This window comes from Dufourea novaeangliae, unplaced genomic scaffold, assembly GCF_001272555.1.
Source record: "Dufourea novaeangliae isolate 0120121106 unplaced genomic scaffold, ASM127255v1 scaffold168, whole genome shotgun sequence".
NCBI lineage: Eukaryota > Metazoa > Arthropoda > Insecta > Hymenoptera > Halictidae > Dufourea > Dufourea novaeangliae.
Window position 1 is genome coordinate 3,091,257 of NW_015374062.1, and position 18,063 is coordinate 3,109,319.

At 36.3% G+C, this 18,063-nt stretch overlaps 2 protein-coding genes across 2 annotated transcripts; both read left to right on the forward strand.

Annotated features, from left to right (window-relative positions):
* Window positions 1-1,124: 1,124 nt before the first annotated feature.
* On the forward strand, window positions 1,125-2,315 carry LOC107190259. The gene is made up of 5 exons (XM_015579035.1): window positions 1,125-1,270; window positions 1,418-1,553; window positions 1,706-1,863; window positions 2,084-2,196; window positions 2,269-2,315. Exons 1-5 carry the CDS (start codon window positions 1,125-1,127, stop codon window positions 2,313-2,315), a joined length of 600 nt encoding a protein of 199 aa, XP_015434521.1.
* Window positions 2,316-6,229: 3,914 nt separating this feature from the next.
* LOC107190230 (sodium-dependent neutral amino acid transporter B(0)AT3) lies at window positions 6,230-11,150 on the forward strand. Its single transcript, XM_015579002.1, has 13 exons — window positions 6,230-6,415; window positions 7,113-7,308; window positions 7,437-7,552; window positions 7,642-7,749; window positions 8,025-8,108; window positions 8,180-8,341; window positions 8,575-8,685; window positions 9,056-9,257; window positions 9,345-9,547; window positions 9,901-10,102; window positions 10,181-10,340; window positions 10,560-10,811; window positions 10,952-11,150. The coding sequence occupies exons 1-13, from the start codon at window positions 6,230-6,232 to the stop codon at window positions 11,148-11,150; spliced, it is 2,181 nt and encodes a 726-aa protein (XP_015434488.1).
* The last annotated feature ends 6,913 nt before the right edge of the window (window positions 11,151-18,063 follow it).

The window sequence follows — 18,063 nt, forward strand, 5'->3', positions numbered from 1 at the left end:
GATGTGTTCGCGTGCCCTGGCACTGTTGGTGTATTTTACACGCAGTCGAGAGGATTTTGTGGTAGACAGGGTATTAAAGAGAAAGGGAAGTTTATGATTAGTCGCGACGACACATCCTCGCGCACGAAAGGGTTGTTGGTCAACGGTATACTGTGCCGCTCGCGGCCCGTTCGACCGAACGAACCGGCCGAACGTTCTTCCGACCGTTACCGAACCCTACCGAACGCACGGGGATACTGTCCGATGCGTGCGCACCACGTCTAGTCTTGTCGAAAGTTTGCTCGACTATCCTCACCGGACTGCCCCTGTGGATACCGTGCGTGATACACGTCACCAGGGCCGTACCATTCCATTCCCATGCCCCTCCTTTGCACTTTGTTGTCACGTAGGTATAATCGGTGATCTGTTTAATACTCCTTAAATTTGCTGCTCTACAATTTTCTGGAATTATGATTTTATGTAAAGTGTATTGTAATGATACTTTGAACAATCAAATGTACCTAACTTCTACTCGTTTAATTATTATGGATCAAGGTAGGACGATAAAGCGGCAGCTTTCACTGATTATTGTTAAACTTTAAAGAAACGACGAATAATATTCTTATCGTAAATGTATATACATATATAGCGACAGGTTTCAAACATACGCAAAATATTTACGGTTACATTCCACGGGGTGTAGTAATAGTGTTTATTGAAATACGTAGATTGAATATAATTTCTTACAGTGCTTAAAGAAACGTTAATTAAATAGAGCGAAACAAATTTTACGTACTAATTATTTTTTAATTTAAATTCCTAAAGCCGTTCTTATTAGAGCGTATTAGGAAATGCAAGCGTGTGTAATGTAACGTTCTTTCATGCACAACGTATTAAACAATATTTAACAAATTGCATATGAAATGTTTATAACTCTACCATCTTTTATTTGTAAAATACAAGAGAATAAGACGTTTTTATTTGGTGTTCGTGAACAAGTTAATTCAATAAATTCTTACCAAAGTCGTATAATCAGATATAAGTACAAATGGGTCCCTTTCAGCGACGCTTGTGTGAACCAGCGCACTCTAGTTTCTACAAACGAAAACACGTGGTATCAAGAAATTACGTATAACCTACAAGTCATGTCAAAAGAACTGCACAAATGTCTGATTAATTATTTCTCACAGCTCGAGAAAGTAGATTGCAAATGGAGGGAATTATCTGAAGAAGCCAAACGACCATTGCACGCATTAAGAAATCAGTCAGAACAACTTCGACTCGTCACAAGGTAAAGTCAGCTTTCCCCTTTTTTCATCGAATTTATTGTCGCTCTAGATGCTTCACGATGGAGTTTCTAGAGTTGAGACTATAGGACATATATGGTCGGTACGAAGGAATGTTCGTTGAACTACGGACAGGTGTCGTTGTGTTACAGTAAGGAGGTCAATAATGCAGAACTCTGTAAAATAGACGGGGTCTACGAAAGACTGATTTACAAAATTCTTATGGGGATCGACAATGAACTTACATTGCTTTTGGACGTTTTGAAGCGTTTCAATAATGCCAATCAAGTAAATAACATTATGTTTGTTAAAAATATTTGATGTATTTAGTTACTCTTCATTAATCATTTAAATATACAAAGAAACCGTAATATTAAGGTATGTTTATATTATTTTGTAACAATTACGGGATAATGTTATCGAATAAATTATTATTATAGGATTTAAGGAATCGTTTAAAAAAATTGGAATATGTTCGAAGTAAGGTTTCATTGAGCGATGAGACGATGCAGGAGTTAATCAATGGAACTCCTTATAGGCCGAAACTGAATTCGCTTTTAGAATGGGCCATTAACGGTTTGGACTATTATCACGATTTGTATCCTTCAATAGTAATTCGTTGTAGATACTGATAAAGGAATAGATAGGATCAGGTGTTGAATTATCAAACCCTTTATTTTATTAACACCACTCTATTGTAACGATACGTCGAGCGTCTTTTACAGCGGAATCGCGAATTGTACCAAATACAATGCGCGGCCGCTATAATAGTGTTAGTCAGTCTTCTAATAATTTGACTTAACTCAAATAACATTCAGGTATCGTAATATCAACGAAAACATAAAACAATATGATTATAAACGCGTGGAAACGATAGAAAATTTAACGAAGTCGTTTATTGAGGACAGATTCAAAAGACTGCGGATCGATCGTAAGTACTTATCCTTAATTAGAATTCTAGTCAATTAGCATTTTTATCGCTAATTTACATTATATATTTCAGATATACTTGGTTTTACACAGTTCCTAATAAAAGAGACTGTTCGTTGATGAATTTCATAAATTAAATTGTATTTACAACATTTTCCAAACGCTGTATTTCGTACAAAAAATTATAAAATAAAAACATTTTTACCATTCACTCTTCTCATTCCTCTTTCCATATAATTTGTAATTACTGAATTTGTTATTACTGAAAGATTACAATGTAATATGGACGATACTTAATAAAATAAAAAATTCATAACACAATTCCTGGAACGTTAGAAACACCCCGCGTGTGCAGTCCCGAAGCGGAAACTCTGAAATGGTGTGTTGTTCTACTTGTCCGACTAAAGACGAGCGTATCTACTGACACGGGGAATAAGCCGCGCTCTTGTCAGCAACTGACAACAATAAACGAGCACCGGAGCATCAGTAATGCGAGCCAATAATTAAGGATTTCTAATCAAGCATTATTGTACAGAGGCGTTTAATTAAAACTCGAGATCTGTTCTGTTTCATTTATAGAATGAACGATGGAAAGTTTGTTCGCGACAAATAACATCATAGCACCAGTAGGGGAACTAATCAAATGTCATTTGCGTTTGATCAGAAAGTACGGTTACTTAATGACAAACGAAATAATCGAAGAATAGATTTTAATCTAGTTCAGGAGCTTAAATATTCCTCCTATGTTCGTCGACGTAAAAGCACGTTACTTAATTGAAATGAGCGTTAATACGGAACGACATTAACGGTGATTGCATTATTGTCACCGACACTTTGCCTCCTTCACCTCAATTATCCAAAACGTGAATAGCCGTTAATTGATGGAAACAACCACTTATCGAGGAACGATTCTCTTCGTGTAACACGCTCGACGCTAATATAGGGAAATAGGCGAGTGCATTGTCCTAAATATTTTTACGTCACACCATATTTAGACACGTTCTTCTATATATAGACTGTAAGAATATACCTTGCTCTCTATCGATTCACTTTTCGGAAAGGTCAAACGCTTCTCCTTAATCTTTCACAATATACTCGTAGAGATAATTTCTACTGTAAGTCATACTTTTTACATAACGAAGTCACCGAAAAAAGTGCACTTCCTTATTGGACTCTCGCCATTCTGTTATTTTTTAAGATAAATTATTTACTGTGCTTCCTGCAACAGCGGCACTCGTACTAATTAAGAATCTTCTTAAATTTTTTCTTTCAGATGATACCTTTCCCCGAGATGTCACATTCATCCCCAGAAAAAAAACTCAAAACAAAATATAATAACATTATTTCCATAATATTTTTATATTTTTATAAATAGTTCAATAAATACTAGAAACATGTGTTCCATTACATATTGCATTCACCCAGGATGAGATTATTAAAGGTAACTTAAAGGAAATACAGTCCAGTGGAATTTTGGAGGCCGTCAATACGGAACACCCCCTCGAATTTATAACAGACCTTCATTCAGAGTTGGACGAACTAATTATCTAGTTAAAAAATTTCGAATAACGAATAAAAGATAAAAAAAAAAGGATTTCGTCATTTTTAATCGTTTAAACGTGGAATTTCAATTTTTATAATAAAATAATACTTCTTTATGAATGAATCGACATTTGTCGAACAATTATTTAATCTCATTAATTGTTTAAATCTCAGAACGACACCCTTAGATATGCTGCTTTTCACTGTGTATTATTCGAATAAAATTCTGCCCAACTCTGCCTTCATTTTTCGTGTTACAATTCTCATATTCAAGGCTACAGATCAGACATTCTCCTCACACTTTTATTAGCGGTGCAATATTGTCGCCAAACGATATTAAAGATTTGTCGTGCGTTCTTACTCTCGGCCCACCGATCATCGACCAATCTCTCGATAAAAAACGGGGGTTCACGTAGTATATTCCGGTCTGTAGGACACGATGGCATTCGGGCGCCGGCGCCCGCTATTGATTCCGTCGAATATCGTGATTTCGAAAGTTACCATCCTAGTAGAGGGTGCCACAGTAGCAAACTGCTCCTCGTACCATAAGGAGGCCCTCGCGCTTTTCTTTGTCTCGCCCCAACAGGTCAGTGACGAGCTTGAAACGATAAATCGTGACAAAAAGAACGACATCCCTTTTCACGTTATTCCGCTGCCGTGTCACGCGAATCAATCTGGGACCATTATTCGATACCGTCGTCGCGAGCTTCCTGTCTCCTTTATTTGAATCATCATCATCCCCTGGACCACCAAATGCAACCACGTTAAAGCTCACCTGTACGAGTTCACGATTCGAGAACAGTATTCCGAATGTTTGCAAAATATTCCGAGGGATTTCGAGTTTTTTTTTTCTTCCTCGAGAAAGTTTCGCGACGATAGAAAAAATGACACTTTGATTGGTGCGCTCGTGACGTCAATGGTCACAGTGGTTATATAGTACGTGTCACTCGTGTTAAATAGCCGCCCTATACGTGTATCTTGTGGATTAAATGACGAACTTTTGCTAAATTTCGTTGGATTTCGAATGACTTCGTAAAAGTGCACTTTTCTGTTAACCGTGTGCCTGTTTTTTTTTTACCAGTCACGATCAATTTTTTCTTAATTGTATGACTTGTAGATAGCGTGGGCGTAAAGAATATCACGGTGACAGTTTGTGTTATGGATAGTGTTAAAGGGAAGTAAACAATTTTGGGGGGATTCGAGTTACGATGTGATTACGTTCGCGGAATATTGTAGGATTTTTTATTTGCTCTCGACGTGTGGCCACGTACGAGGTCAGGGACGACGTGGTAAAGATGAAAGGCAAACATCTCTCTACCCTCCTCTGGTGGCTGTACCTATCGATGAAAAAAAAAGCGAGGGTGCCAAGTTCTTCGAGTAGAATTGTAGATATTTCTGTCAAGTGCTTTCCCTTGGCGAAAAAGAGGGTTCGTGGGGGCCATCGGTCATCGACAGAATTGTTTCATTACCCATTGTTTACGTCGAATCTTCTTGTTTCCAAAGATTTTCCTCCTAACATTCATCCTTAAATAATCATATAAGAAATATCTATAAATTCATCGAAATTATATTCGCCTAAATATCTTGCGGTGTAAAAAATATATTGACAATGATAATTATATTTCGGAAATGTATAATCTAAAAATTCAATTAAAGTGATAATAGAACTCGTGTTGTCTATACTGTTTTTGAATCGTTTTTTTTTCCCCTGCAAATTCAGAGAATTTCGGTCGGTGCACACGTGAAAGAGAATAGGGGTTGCGAGTGTAACGTACCGAAGTCATGCAACGTAATCTGAAAATGTTTGATGCGAATAGAATCAGAGTTATTTTCACATGATTAGTCATAAATTAATTTAGTTCTGGGCCAGAAATTAGTTTTAAAATTAACTTACAATAGCTTGACGTATTGAAGCTCAAACTTGTTGTTAAACTAATTTTATGCAATGTTGCGTTGAGTTATCTTTTAATGTTAAATTTTGTCTATTATCTTATTACCACTTGAATTAAGTTGTAATCGAGTAGAGAAACTATGTTCACCAACCATTTGGTTGTAATGTACATTAACAGTGGATCTAAAATTAATTCACAAATTGTTTTTTCTAATGGAATGTATAATTAAGACTGAAAAATTCGACACGCGGCAAATTGATCTGAACGGTGGTACGGGGTATTAAACGGTTACGTAAATTTGAAATTTAATCGTTACAAGTGTGCAATAGAAATCAGTTCAATCATTTCTCGAAACTGTTAAATTATAGAAATGACAATTTCTTTTCGATCTAGAAACGCGATTGTCTGTTCTCTTTTGTAGTTGTTAAAAAGTGTATCGTGTCTTCATAGGAGTTTATGTACGTTTTGCACGAATGAATACATTCTCTTTGGAATAATAAAAATATTATTCTCGGCAGGATGGAGTCTATAGGCGCGTGTAGCATTTCTGTTTGATCCCCGCGAAGAAAGAAGTCCGTAGTAGCAATACAGACTGACACAATGGCGAACACGGCCCACCTCGTACGCCGGCAAAGCTCGCGCGACTTGAAGCCCCAAAAAAGCATCGACAAACTCGAAATGAAGGAGATGAGGGGAAGATTAATGGTGGAAAACAGGAAAAATGTCACCACTGTCAATTATGGTGCCACAAACGCAGCCTTTGAAGACTCCAGTCCTAATACGAAGGTATGTCATATAAATTTAACAGATTAATTAGATTCATCTTTCTATTCGAAAATTCGTTTAAATCAATTTAACGTTCCATGACCCCCCTGGGTCTTTTACAACACAAGCGAAATTGTACCCATAAATATCTCCCAAAACAAAGGGATTGTTATTAGAAAAAAAACTTTTAACATTCAACTTTAAAAATTATTGGGGGAGTGGGGGTGACGGAAGCTGTCAAAATAACGGGGGTCACGGAGAGTTAAGGTACAAACAAGTTCTTCTTTTGTGCATTAATTTCCTGAAATTTTTTCGCTTTTTTATTGTGCTAATTGTGGCCTGAAAATTATTCTATATAGGGTGCGTCATTTAAATCGACCCCTTTCGAGATCTTCGAACTGTTGATAATGTCGAAAAATGTTTCACATAAAGGTTTAATGGTTTCGAGGGGGCAATAGCTTGGTATAAGTTACTTTATTGTTGGTGGATGCTTAGAGTATGCATGTAGGTCACATTAATTTTTTTAAAGGGCGTACGAATATTTTTATCTGGCACTGTACGTTTGTAGGAAAGCTTCCATCAAGTCGTAGGTTGTCATATTTTTTTCCATTGGAACACTCTGTACAGTTATCTGTATTTTAAAGAGGATGTAATATCAATTATCGAAATTGAGTCGTGCTGTTTCGATTATGGTCGTGGATATTTCCTTTTATCGCAGGGTAAAGCAGGAAACGGGGGCGGGGGCAGTAAGCTCGGCAGTAACGAGGGGAAAACAATTTTTCGACCGGAAGCAGGGGAGGACGAGCGGGAAAACTGGGATAGCAAACTAACGTTTCTATTAGCCACCGTTGGTTACGCGGTGGGACTGGGAAATGTGTGGAGATTTCCATATCTCGCTCAAAAGAATGGTGGAGGTACGTTATAAAATAATTATATATTTACTTCCTGTAGATAAAACTTGTTATTCAACTTTTTATTAATGAATGTACTAAGTGTAAATTATGAATTATTTATTGGTTGTTTAATAATTTTAAAAACGCAGGTGCATTTTTAATTCCGTACCTCGTAATGCTGGCTATCGAGGGCATTCCCATATTTTACCTGGAACTGGCAATTGGCCAAAGATTACGGAAGGGTGCTATCGGTGTGTGGAATCAGGTGATCATTTGATAAAACAAAATATAGCAGCGAACAATCAAAACATCTATTCAAATGTATTGACAAGTTATTCAATGTTTTTATCAAAGGTCTCTCCGTATGTGGGCGGTATAGGAATAAGCAGTGCCGTGGTTTCCTTTAACGTAGCTCTGTATTACAACACTATTATCGCCTGGTGCCTCTTCTACTTCGTTCAAGTAAGTAAATAATGTAAATGTTTATCAATTAAATCCAAATAACTTTAAAAATGTTACGTAAAACTTTAATTTTCAAAGATCAATCTCATTTCACGGTCATGTTATTATTATATATCTGAATGTATTTTTCGATCAGCTACACGATGCAATAAAAAAAAATATAGTTATGTGTCAAAAAACACCGATGACCTATTTTTTTTTTAACATCATTGTTGTAATTATTCTTGGAACATTAATTGTTACTAATTATAACGAGTAAATTTTTTCCTTGACAGAGTTTTCAATCGCAGTTACCGTGGGCAGAATGTCCGAATATATACTTTCAAAATGGCTCCTATGCTCCCGAACCAGAGTGCGTGGTAAGAACAATTAGACTAATGTCTTTCGATTAACCAAGACGAACACACTGCAATCGATGCTCGTTCATCAGGTCAGCAGTCCAACACAATACTTTTGGTATCGAACAACATTACTGATATCGAAGGATATCAATAGCCCGGAGGTATTCAATTGGAAGATTGCTCTGGCGCTGGTGATCGCTTGGATTCTCGTTTACATGTGCATGATCAAGGGAATCGCGTCTTCAGGGAAGGTATTCTTTTAAAGTATTCAATGCTGATCGCACGACATTTTTTAGACATTCCTCGAAGCATCTGTAACTTCGTTAATTTTACGGATTCGGGCAAATCCTTTTACTGGCACACTTTCGGGAATTTATACTTTCAGAATAGGCAACAAAAAGAACTTTTGAAAAGTCTAGGCTAAAATACCCCCTTAACCTTCGAAATCGTAAAACAACTTTATCAATTGAATTGTCCTTTATAGGTCGTGTATGTGACCGCCACATTTCCATACATCGTTCTGATCATTTTCTTCTTCCGCGGCGTCACATTGACGGGAATGTCGGATGGTCTACGCCATCTTTTTACTCCGAAGGTAATGCGTATCATCTTTTATTAGATGTACAAAAAATTGATATTCCATTTATGTTGTTATATTGCATAAAAGTGGATTAGAATTCAGAAATGGAATTTAAGAAAAAACAAAGAGGATTGCTGATTGGTACACTATAATCACTATTTCCATATCCTATTAAGTCATTGTTTCGAATTATTTTCTTCGATTTCAGAAATATAAATAACAATAAGCTATATTCCTACTGCTAAATAAATAAATTAAATTAAAAGAAGTAAAATATTTATAGAATATTAATTTAAGCTATTCTGTACTGATTGCAAAAGCCTCTGAGGCTCTTCTCCATTCTATCCTGATGAAGGTAAAATTGATGAAACAAATTTTTTTTCAGTGGTGGAAAATAGCGGATCCAGTGGTTTGGTTGGAAGCAGGCACGCAGATATTCTTCTCGCTTGGTCTCGCATTCGGCGGTCTAATTGCGTTTTCCTCTTACAATCCTGTGAACAATAACTGCTACCGGGACGCCATTATGGTTAGCATGACGAACTGTTTCACTTCGTTGTTCGCAGGGATCGTCGTGTTTTCGATCATTGGTAATTGTTTCTCCAATACTGAAATTTATAACAAGAATCGAACCGAAACATTTGAACGCCCTTTAAATATGTTTATTGTGTACGTAGGATTTAAAGCCACCATGGTATACGAGCAGTGCTTGTCAGAAAGGAACGCCACTCTCCTCAGCGTTTTCGGACATTTGAACAAAATACCAGATGAAATTCCAATCGCTGGCACACTTTTAAACATCACGACGGGAAACGGAACGTTGGATAATTTAATTATGCCCGAGCTACCCGAGTGTGATCTCGAAAAAGAATTGGATAATGTAAGTTATTTACTTCATGAGTTATTACAAATGATTCATCGGCTTTTAAAAAACTGTATTTCACAAAGTAGTACGCACAAAGTAGTGGATATTACGTGAAAATAAATAGAGATGGTCTAAGTTTTAAATGTCAATTTTTGAAGATTTATGTATTTTGACGAATTACGCTTTTCAACGAACGGGACCCCCGCAAATTTGATAGCCCTGGGCCACCCAAAATCTTAATCCGGACTTGGATAACATTAGTAGTTTTTTTTAGATACTTTGGTATTACAAAGTACCAACAGTATTCCAAATGTGCTGCACTTCCACTACTCAAATTTTTAACAAACATTTCACTCGAAATATTACAGTCAGCGTCCGGCACAGGTTTGGCATTTATTATTTTCACGGAAGCCATTAACCAGTTCCCCGGAGCACAATTCTGGTCCGTGTTATTCTTTCTTATGCTGTTCACTTTGGGCATTGACTCTCAATTTGGTACCCTGGAGGGTGTCGTCACAAGTATCGTGGACATGAAATTGTTTCCAAATTTGCGGAAAGAAATCCTCACGGGTCAGTAATATAATATTACAGAAGTGATTATTATAAATTATACAAAACAAATATATATAATTGTTATTTATAATTTAGGTGGCATTTGCTTGGTTTGCTGCGCTATATCAATGGCTTTCGCCCATGGTGCCGGTAGCTACGTCTTCGTATTATTCGACAATTTCAGCGGAAATTTTCCTCTGCTGATCATTGCCTTTTTCGAGTGTATCGCAGTGTCGTACGTGTATGGTTTGAAGAGGTGTGCAAATATAATTCTAATGTTGTACATACAATACAGGGTGGCTCAACTACACGGGATCACCTAAACATCTGTCTTATTTACTATTGAATGAAGAAACATCTCAGGACAAAGTTGAAAAAGAATTCTTTCCACCAGTACATGTGCTCCTTGAAATAAGTGAACTTTGTCCTGAGGTTTTCATTCAATAATTTATTCAATAATTTCATTTACTCCTAGATTCGCCGATGATATTGAACTGATGACTGGGAACCGTCCAGGCCTTTATTGGCTAATCTGTTGGAAATATCTTAGCCCCATGGCTATGTTAAGTATTCTAGTTGCCTCCATCGTGGAAATTATTGTTGACGGGAGTGGATATCCAGCTTGGATCGCTAGCAAAGGTATCACGGAGAGACACGAGTGGCCGACGTGGTCCATAGTGCTCATTGGTGTTCTCATCCTTGCCTCTGTTCTTTGGATTCCTGAATGATATGATATCTACGATTTTAAACGATTTGAAAGAAGGCTTAGAATTTATTCGGGAAGAAGGATTGTAGATAATGGCCATCTTGTGCACCGTCTTGAATGGAAAAATTCTTACATCCAACTCATATTAATTTTTCTTGATTTAGAATGTTTGGAATACTCATAATCGACGATAATGAGAAGGCTTGGTTCCCTGCTGCCGATTTAAAAGAGTTTCATGGGATTGTACCGCATGAAGTTACGCCGGCTGAAACTTTGTTGTTCTGCATAAGAAGCGATGGATCCGAGGGACTCTGTTGTCCGACCGGCGGTCCAAGTGAAGACGACGAGGACCTCACCTAGAAATGGTTATCATCGCCCATCTTGGAATAATATGTGCTTAAATGGTTCATAGACCGAGAAACGGCATTTCTTTTTTACCTAGTTTCCACATTTCTTTGAAAACAATTAAACGTTTCGAGTATACTCTAAATTGTAGTCGAGTGATACTCAGAGTAGACTTTTATTCACTCCTATAGAATGGCACAAGTATACATCGAGTCAATTAATCTGAAGTCGAGCTACATATAACTTGGTCTACGTGTATAGCGTAATCGTCGCCGAATTTTCGTTTAAGGACCTCTTCAACGAAGAACATGAAAGGCATTCGAACTGAAAAAGAAAGTGAAATAGAAAACACATCTAACCGCGTTTACTCTGCTGTTTTCGAAGTTTCTGAACCATTTGACGACGCGTAGACATGTCAATATTAATACAGACGATAGATCGTGGAACGGAGCCGTCGAACACTTCGTTTCCGGCGTATAGGTAATTTCCAATAAAAACGTGGAAGAATAAACAAAGCGGATAATAATAAAGTTGGAAACTGGAAGTTCTGTCCACGTGAAAATACTGAATTTGTATTTCGACATGAACTTGCGGTTTCTTCAATTATAAAAATATAGTATATACTATACATCTCAATATTAATCGATGTTATAACTTGCTGTTAATTCGGTGGTTGTTTGTACTTAATTTACGATCAAAACTGAAATTTGAACTGTAGTATCATAAAAATATTCAAGTATCACGAGATGCCAAATGTTTTATAAAAATTGAAGAAAACTGAACTACGCACGTAACTCGTCATCGATAACTGCATAAAATATTATTATAAATGAGAACGTGACTAGTGAACAGTAGTTGAAACAACAAAACTGTAATTATCGATGTAATTCACGAGATGTATCGTATATACAAATTACATATAAACTATTTAGCGCGTAATACACCATTTTAGCATTTGCAATACATATTCATAAAGGTCAACTTAATGCAGATCGCAGGTCATACAAAAAACCAAAGGGAACTAGGATAACGTTAAACATAGAAACCGAGACACTTTTGCGCTTAGCGATCGCAAATTACGTGAAATGTAAGATTAGAGTAGGAACCGTCCAATGGGCGTGATGTAAACGTTCTCGAATCGTTTATAACTTAATTTCCAGTGTTCTAAATTGCTAAGGTGTCGAGCAATGCGCCACTTCGCTGATTGATTCTTCTTAAGCTCACTGCTTTTCGTTGAATTTAGTACAAAGATCGTGCGTGAAATTTTTAACAAATGTATAAAACAACGGTCGATGCTTTTCCGATCGAGTCATATCGATAATTAGACATTTTACGTAAATCAATGACATGAACAGCCAGCTTTCAATGGAGCGAATACGCGCGACTCGTGCTAGAAATTATCAAGCCCTTGTACTTCACTGTGCGATTTTAATGATATCGATTACTTTATCAGAACTGTTACATATCTCACGTGTCGAATTGAAACGGTTTGGTTCCAATGACGACGGACCGAGAGAATTGATCAGCAAGATCGGTGGCAATGATCATCACCCTGCGAACGCACCATGTTTATGGTCGAAGGTATGGTTGAGACGAACGCATATCAAACACGATGTGTATATCAAATGCGTATGTTAATTTGCAATTTTAACGTGTGCCCTGCAACGGGCATTCTAATGTATAAGGACAATAAGAAATTTCATAAGACTCGAGATTGTGGAATCGTGCGACAATAATGCAATCAAATCGATTGAAATCAATTATTTGGAAATTCGACAATACGGGCGACGTTTGCACTGCACTTCTTGCACATTCACAGAGGCCTATAAAATCGTGGTGTCGGCGCGTCGAGTCGAAGGAATAGAAAATTTTCTTTCCATTACGTACTTCCTTAACTTTAATTCTGCAGCGTGTTTTTCACCTAGTAACAACATAACCGGTTAATGGAATTCGCTAAAAAAAATACAAGAGTTTTAACAAACATACCTAGGTAAAGCTAAATTAATAGCTTTTGGGATGTGCGAGTATTATTTTTATTTCACTATCAGATCTTAGTGAAGAATTTTGAAAGTTTGAGTACCTTCGGTTGACGCACTTACCTCCAGTAAGTGGCACACTATTGTCATAACGGTAACGAAAAATAACGTTCAATTAGTTATTGAAACTGTCGCGAAGTAATGGTTGTCCCATTATACATCTCTGATACGAGTCCTCTGTAGTTTAGGGATAATGTACTCGTATTCGATACATTGAGTTATATATGTAATATATTCATTTACCCGTTCTTTAAGTAACGTAGAATATCGTTCGGATGAACTTTATAAATCGGTCTAAAGATATAATCTAAAAATCGAAACCGACAATAAATGTTTATTATAATCAGCGAACAGATCTATTCCTTCGACAAAAGAATCATCTAGTATCGAGGACTAGAGCAGTAGCGAGATGCGCTGAAATCGCGTCTATTTGTACTTCGGATCTCTCTATTTTGTATGCGCGCTTTTGGGTATGGTCTTACCTCTTTCTAACAAATTGTTGATCACAAATCTGTTATACTTCGAACGGAATTCTAACTACGGCTTGGACGAGAAGAAGTCGAGCGCCAAAAGAAAAAGTAAAAAAAAAAAAAAAATCTTGTAATATCGGGTGGAAGATCTAAATTGGCAGTCTATCGGAATGTGAAAATTTATCCCTATCGTAGCTAACACATTCTTCTCGTTTACATTACACTGTCACCATAGACCGTTCTTTGTTTATCAAGAAGGTGCTAAAACTGTAATAACGTAAGAGTGATTTAATACGAAATGATAATACTATACTATATATACGTGTATATATAATATAATATAGTATATAGGGTGTTTCAACTAACTTGATCACCTCGAATAATGACTCAACGGTACACTTTATGAAAATTTTGAGGCATTGAAGTTAAATGGCATCAAGGGGCACATCTTATGAGGTACGTGCTTTTTTTGTGGGTGGAGGCATTTCAGAGATTTCAAGGTCACCTTGATTTTTTTTAACGGAATGACCTATTTTATGTACTGTAGATCGATAGAGTATCAAAATCTGAATAAAAATGTGTTGAACTTCATACGTCCTAAATCTAACAGTTAGGAGATATTTACTTAACTTCAACGCCTCAAAATTTTCATAAAGTGTACCATTGAGTCATTATTCGAGGTGATCAAGTTAGCTGAGACACCCTGTATAATACGCAGTCGTTAATGATAGTACACGTTAAAATCCTCTCATTGAATCGAACGATTGTCCCTGACGATAATTGTGTTGCTCCCGATCGGTTTGTGATTCACTTATTACTCAAATATTTGTGATTATTCCTGTAACTTAGATCAGTTGTAAATAATTGTTAAAGTGTCTTTTAAACTGTAAAACTGACAATAAACGCGGCACAAGAACTTGCCGCGCATGCGAAACATGAAGAAATCTCCCTAAAAAATGGATAGTACAAATCTTTTGTTTACTGTGGACGTGAGTTTCGTATGCGTCTAATTGCGAAACGCAAGAAAAAAAAAAAAGTATCGGACAATAAAACTCGAAGAAATTTCGCGTTCACTTGTATATCGATATCGTGCTCGAGCCTCGAATGGCTGCGTTATTGTGTACAGCGTTATGAAATTGTTCAATCGTTGTTGGTTTGTACGTATATTACCGTCTTCCTTGATACTTTCGCTCCTTGGACAGAGAATAATGCAACCGTTTGTACGGTGGACGTCGGGTCAGTTCTGACCCGTACACAAGCTTCCTTTACACGTGGTACAGCTTTGCACGAGAATTTCAATGTGTTTACGTAATTGTTGTTTATTCTCAATAAATCGTATAAATGTGTGATCGTTTTACACTTTTACTGGCAGGTTTGTTTCAAGAGTGATCCTTCACGGAGCCGAGACTCAAGAAGTCCGCAATTTTATATGGGTTGTCTCAGATCGGGTAATACAACCAGATAGGTGATTCTATAAGAAAAAAATAAGTCAAAAGTATGGACTACAATTTCTTCAGGTGACACTTCGTTTTCGAGATAATCGAACTTGAAAATTTGTTGGATACACGCGCAATAGAATAAGACTTTGCTAACGCATATGGACGTTCATTCCAGGCCATTTCTACTTATTACTAGCACGAATGCTCGCGTTTCAGATGAATGTTCAAACCCAATTCTCGCGAAAAATGAAAGCTCTCAAACAAAGAAATTTATTCTTTTTTTCTTCGACTTATTGTTTCTTTCCGAATCACATCCTGACCGGTTGTACTACCTCACCTTAAACATCCTGTATATAAAATGAACAGAAGTGGTGTCTATATGGTCCTGCTCTCGAATAACGTTACGTCATATCGGCGTCCGTAGGACGAATATAACGATAAAACGGAAAATGGAATATCGTTTTTAATACATAATAGAATTCTCAACGACTGGACTGTCTTGTTTCTGTTCCGTTGATTTCGATAAGTAACGTACGAGGTTGCGTATCCATCCATATTTAATGTGAAATTTTCAGCGTGAAACAAGAAGGTTGTGTATCCAAAGAGACATATGTAAAAGCGTGGGGCTGTAAAGTTAGTTTTCAAAGACGATTCATGTTACTTAAAGTTTCATTAACGATACATCGTACCAGATAGCCAGACCTCGATGTAGCTTACGCAATAAAATAAATAAGATACACAGGTGCGGACAGTAGCTACTGTTACAATTATTATATATATATATATATACATATAAAATAATGAGTATATATACAATTATATTACGTATACGTAAAACTGTACATATATATATTGTTGTCAGTTGAATGTTAAATAAATACCGTGCGTGAATATGGATGTGTACTTTGCATTGGTCTGTTTACGATTTAATGATCAAGCATTTATGTGGCTGCCTTAGATAATTTGAACAATATTCTGATCATAAGTCGAAAATACTATCGTATTAACACATCGGACCTAGAATACGTCAACGACATACGAAAACATGGAATCCATATGTTATAAATGCTAGGACTTGGCTTTTTAAAAATGGCGCGAGGTGTTTTTTCCTGGGCGATTATGAGGTAAGTATCGTAGGATTCAATTATTAGGTCCACCGGAAAGTTCTGTCATTCGACTTCTTCGCATAGAATTCGATATAGTAAATTTAGATGGGTTTTATTATAAGGTTACACTGTAGGTAGTAAAGTATAATTATTTAATTACATTTCTTACATTGTAACGTCCTACCACCACTGCGGAGGTCGACGCATTGCACGGTGTCTTTGCATTTATTGCATCACTCCGAACATTTAACATCATAACAATTATATCTTCTCACTTAATATTAATATTGAGAAAATATTAATTTTCTAATTTTTAAATTATCTAATATTTTCTAATATTTAGGTATTCAATACCTATTACTGGACGTCGCGGTAATATTGTATTATTGTATAATTTTCGTTAATTTTTAAGCGTAGTATCGTGTAATTCGGCCGCTCAATATCAGAAATATGAGGGTTGTAGCAAAGGTGATGAATAGTCACTTAAAAGAATGAAGTTATTGTCGCGATTGGAATAGAAAATTTTCCTACATGAAAAAATACAACAAATATAAAGATTAATGAAGCAACCAAGTCTAGATTACAGACGAAACTTTAATAGATAGGATATTTGAGTAATGTAAAGAAAAATAATTAAAATACTGTCAAGCCACCCAGAGATTATTATTATATGGAGTTAATTTTTTCCATTTGTTTTTATGACATGCTTAGACGTCAGTCTTTATCCTCTTGATTTTTTTCCAATGTCACAGTTGCCTCATTATTCGGTATTACATTAGATATCCGTCGGGCAAGAAGAACGAGATTTGTTAGTCGACTGAGCGTGACCACGTGCGAAGAAGCCAAAGAAACAAGTCTCAATAGAGCGCAATAAAGGGGCTCGCAGAACATAGATGTTTTCATTAATAGAACCCGAGTCCTGGTCCGCTACACTTTTATTATTCAAAACAAGGATATACTAATTGCGATCATCGTCGTGACATAATTTAGCATTAGAGTCCATATGTACTCTACAGTTAGTAGATTTGTGGGTGATGCAATAAACATTACCAGTGATGTAAGTGTTGGCGCTATGAGAATAGGACGCGGCAATATTATTCAGTATAAATTTCTAGGATAAACCGTAAACTATAGGTGAAAATGTTTCATCGCCCACTGCCTCTGTATAAAAATGTGTATAGTTACAGTGATAACAATGGCAGTGAAAACTTCACAATTAAACGATTGCAATTATGCCATTAAAAATTTTAATTTGCATGGACGGAAATTGCTTTCCTATATTGTATTATCTCTATAGGTACCGTATGACAAAATTGCTCGTATAAATCTATGAATCAACGTTCCAACAAAGAAGTGTAATGTTCAACTGCCTCGAACTATTAACACTTTGCGGTCCTCCGACAGTATTTACCCATATCGTAAGGTCCACGCACGACATACATATATCGCGATTATTTTTACGTTGCAACAACTCTCAATTGTCAGTACGGTTTGGTAACGTTGAATTATTAACATACACCTATATCTGTGATTCTGTGTATCCGATATCGTTAAAAATACCTATGCTTGATAAGCATAGATATACAATCACACACAATTAAGTACCTTGGCACAGGCTAGAACATTATGAAAAGAGACAAGGTATCAATGTCTTCGGGGTAATGTAAGATAATATTCAGAAAATATTGTCTTCTTAAAAATTTCTCTATAAAATAGTGTATTACACGGAAGAAAAATATTTAAATAATATTTAAAATTCACAATGTTTTATCATTAAAGAATTAAATATATCTACTTTTGCCTGCAATTAATTAAAAATGACTATTATTGCTAAAAAACTATTAATTTCATGACAAAATAAATTCAAGTCCTTCGAT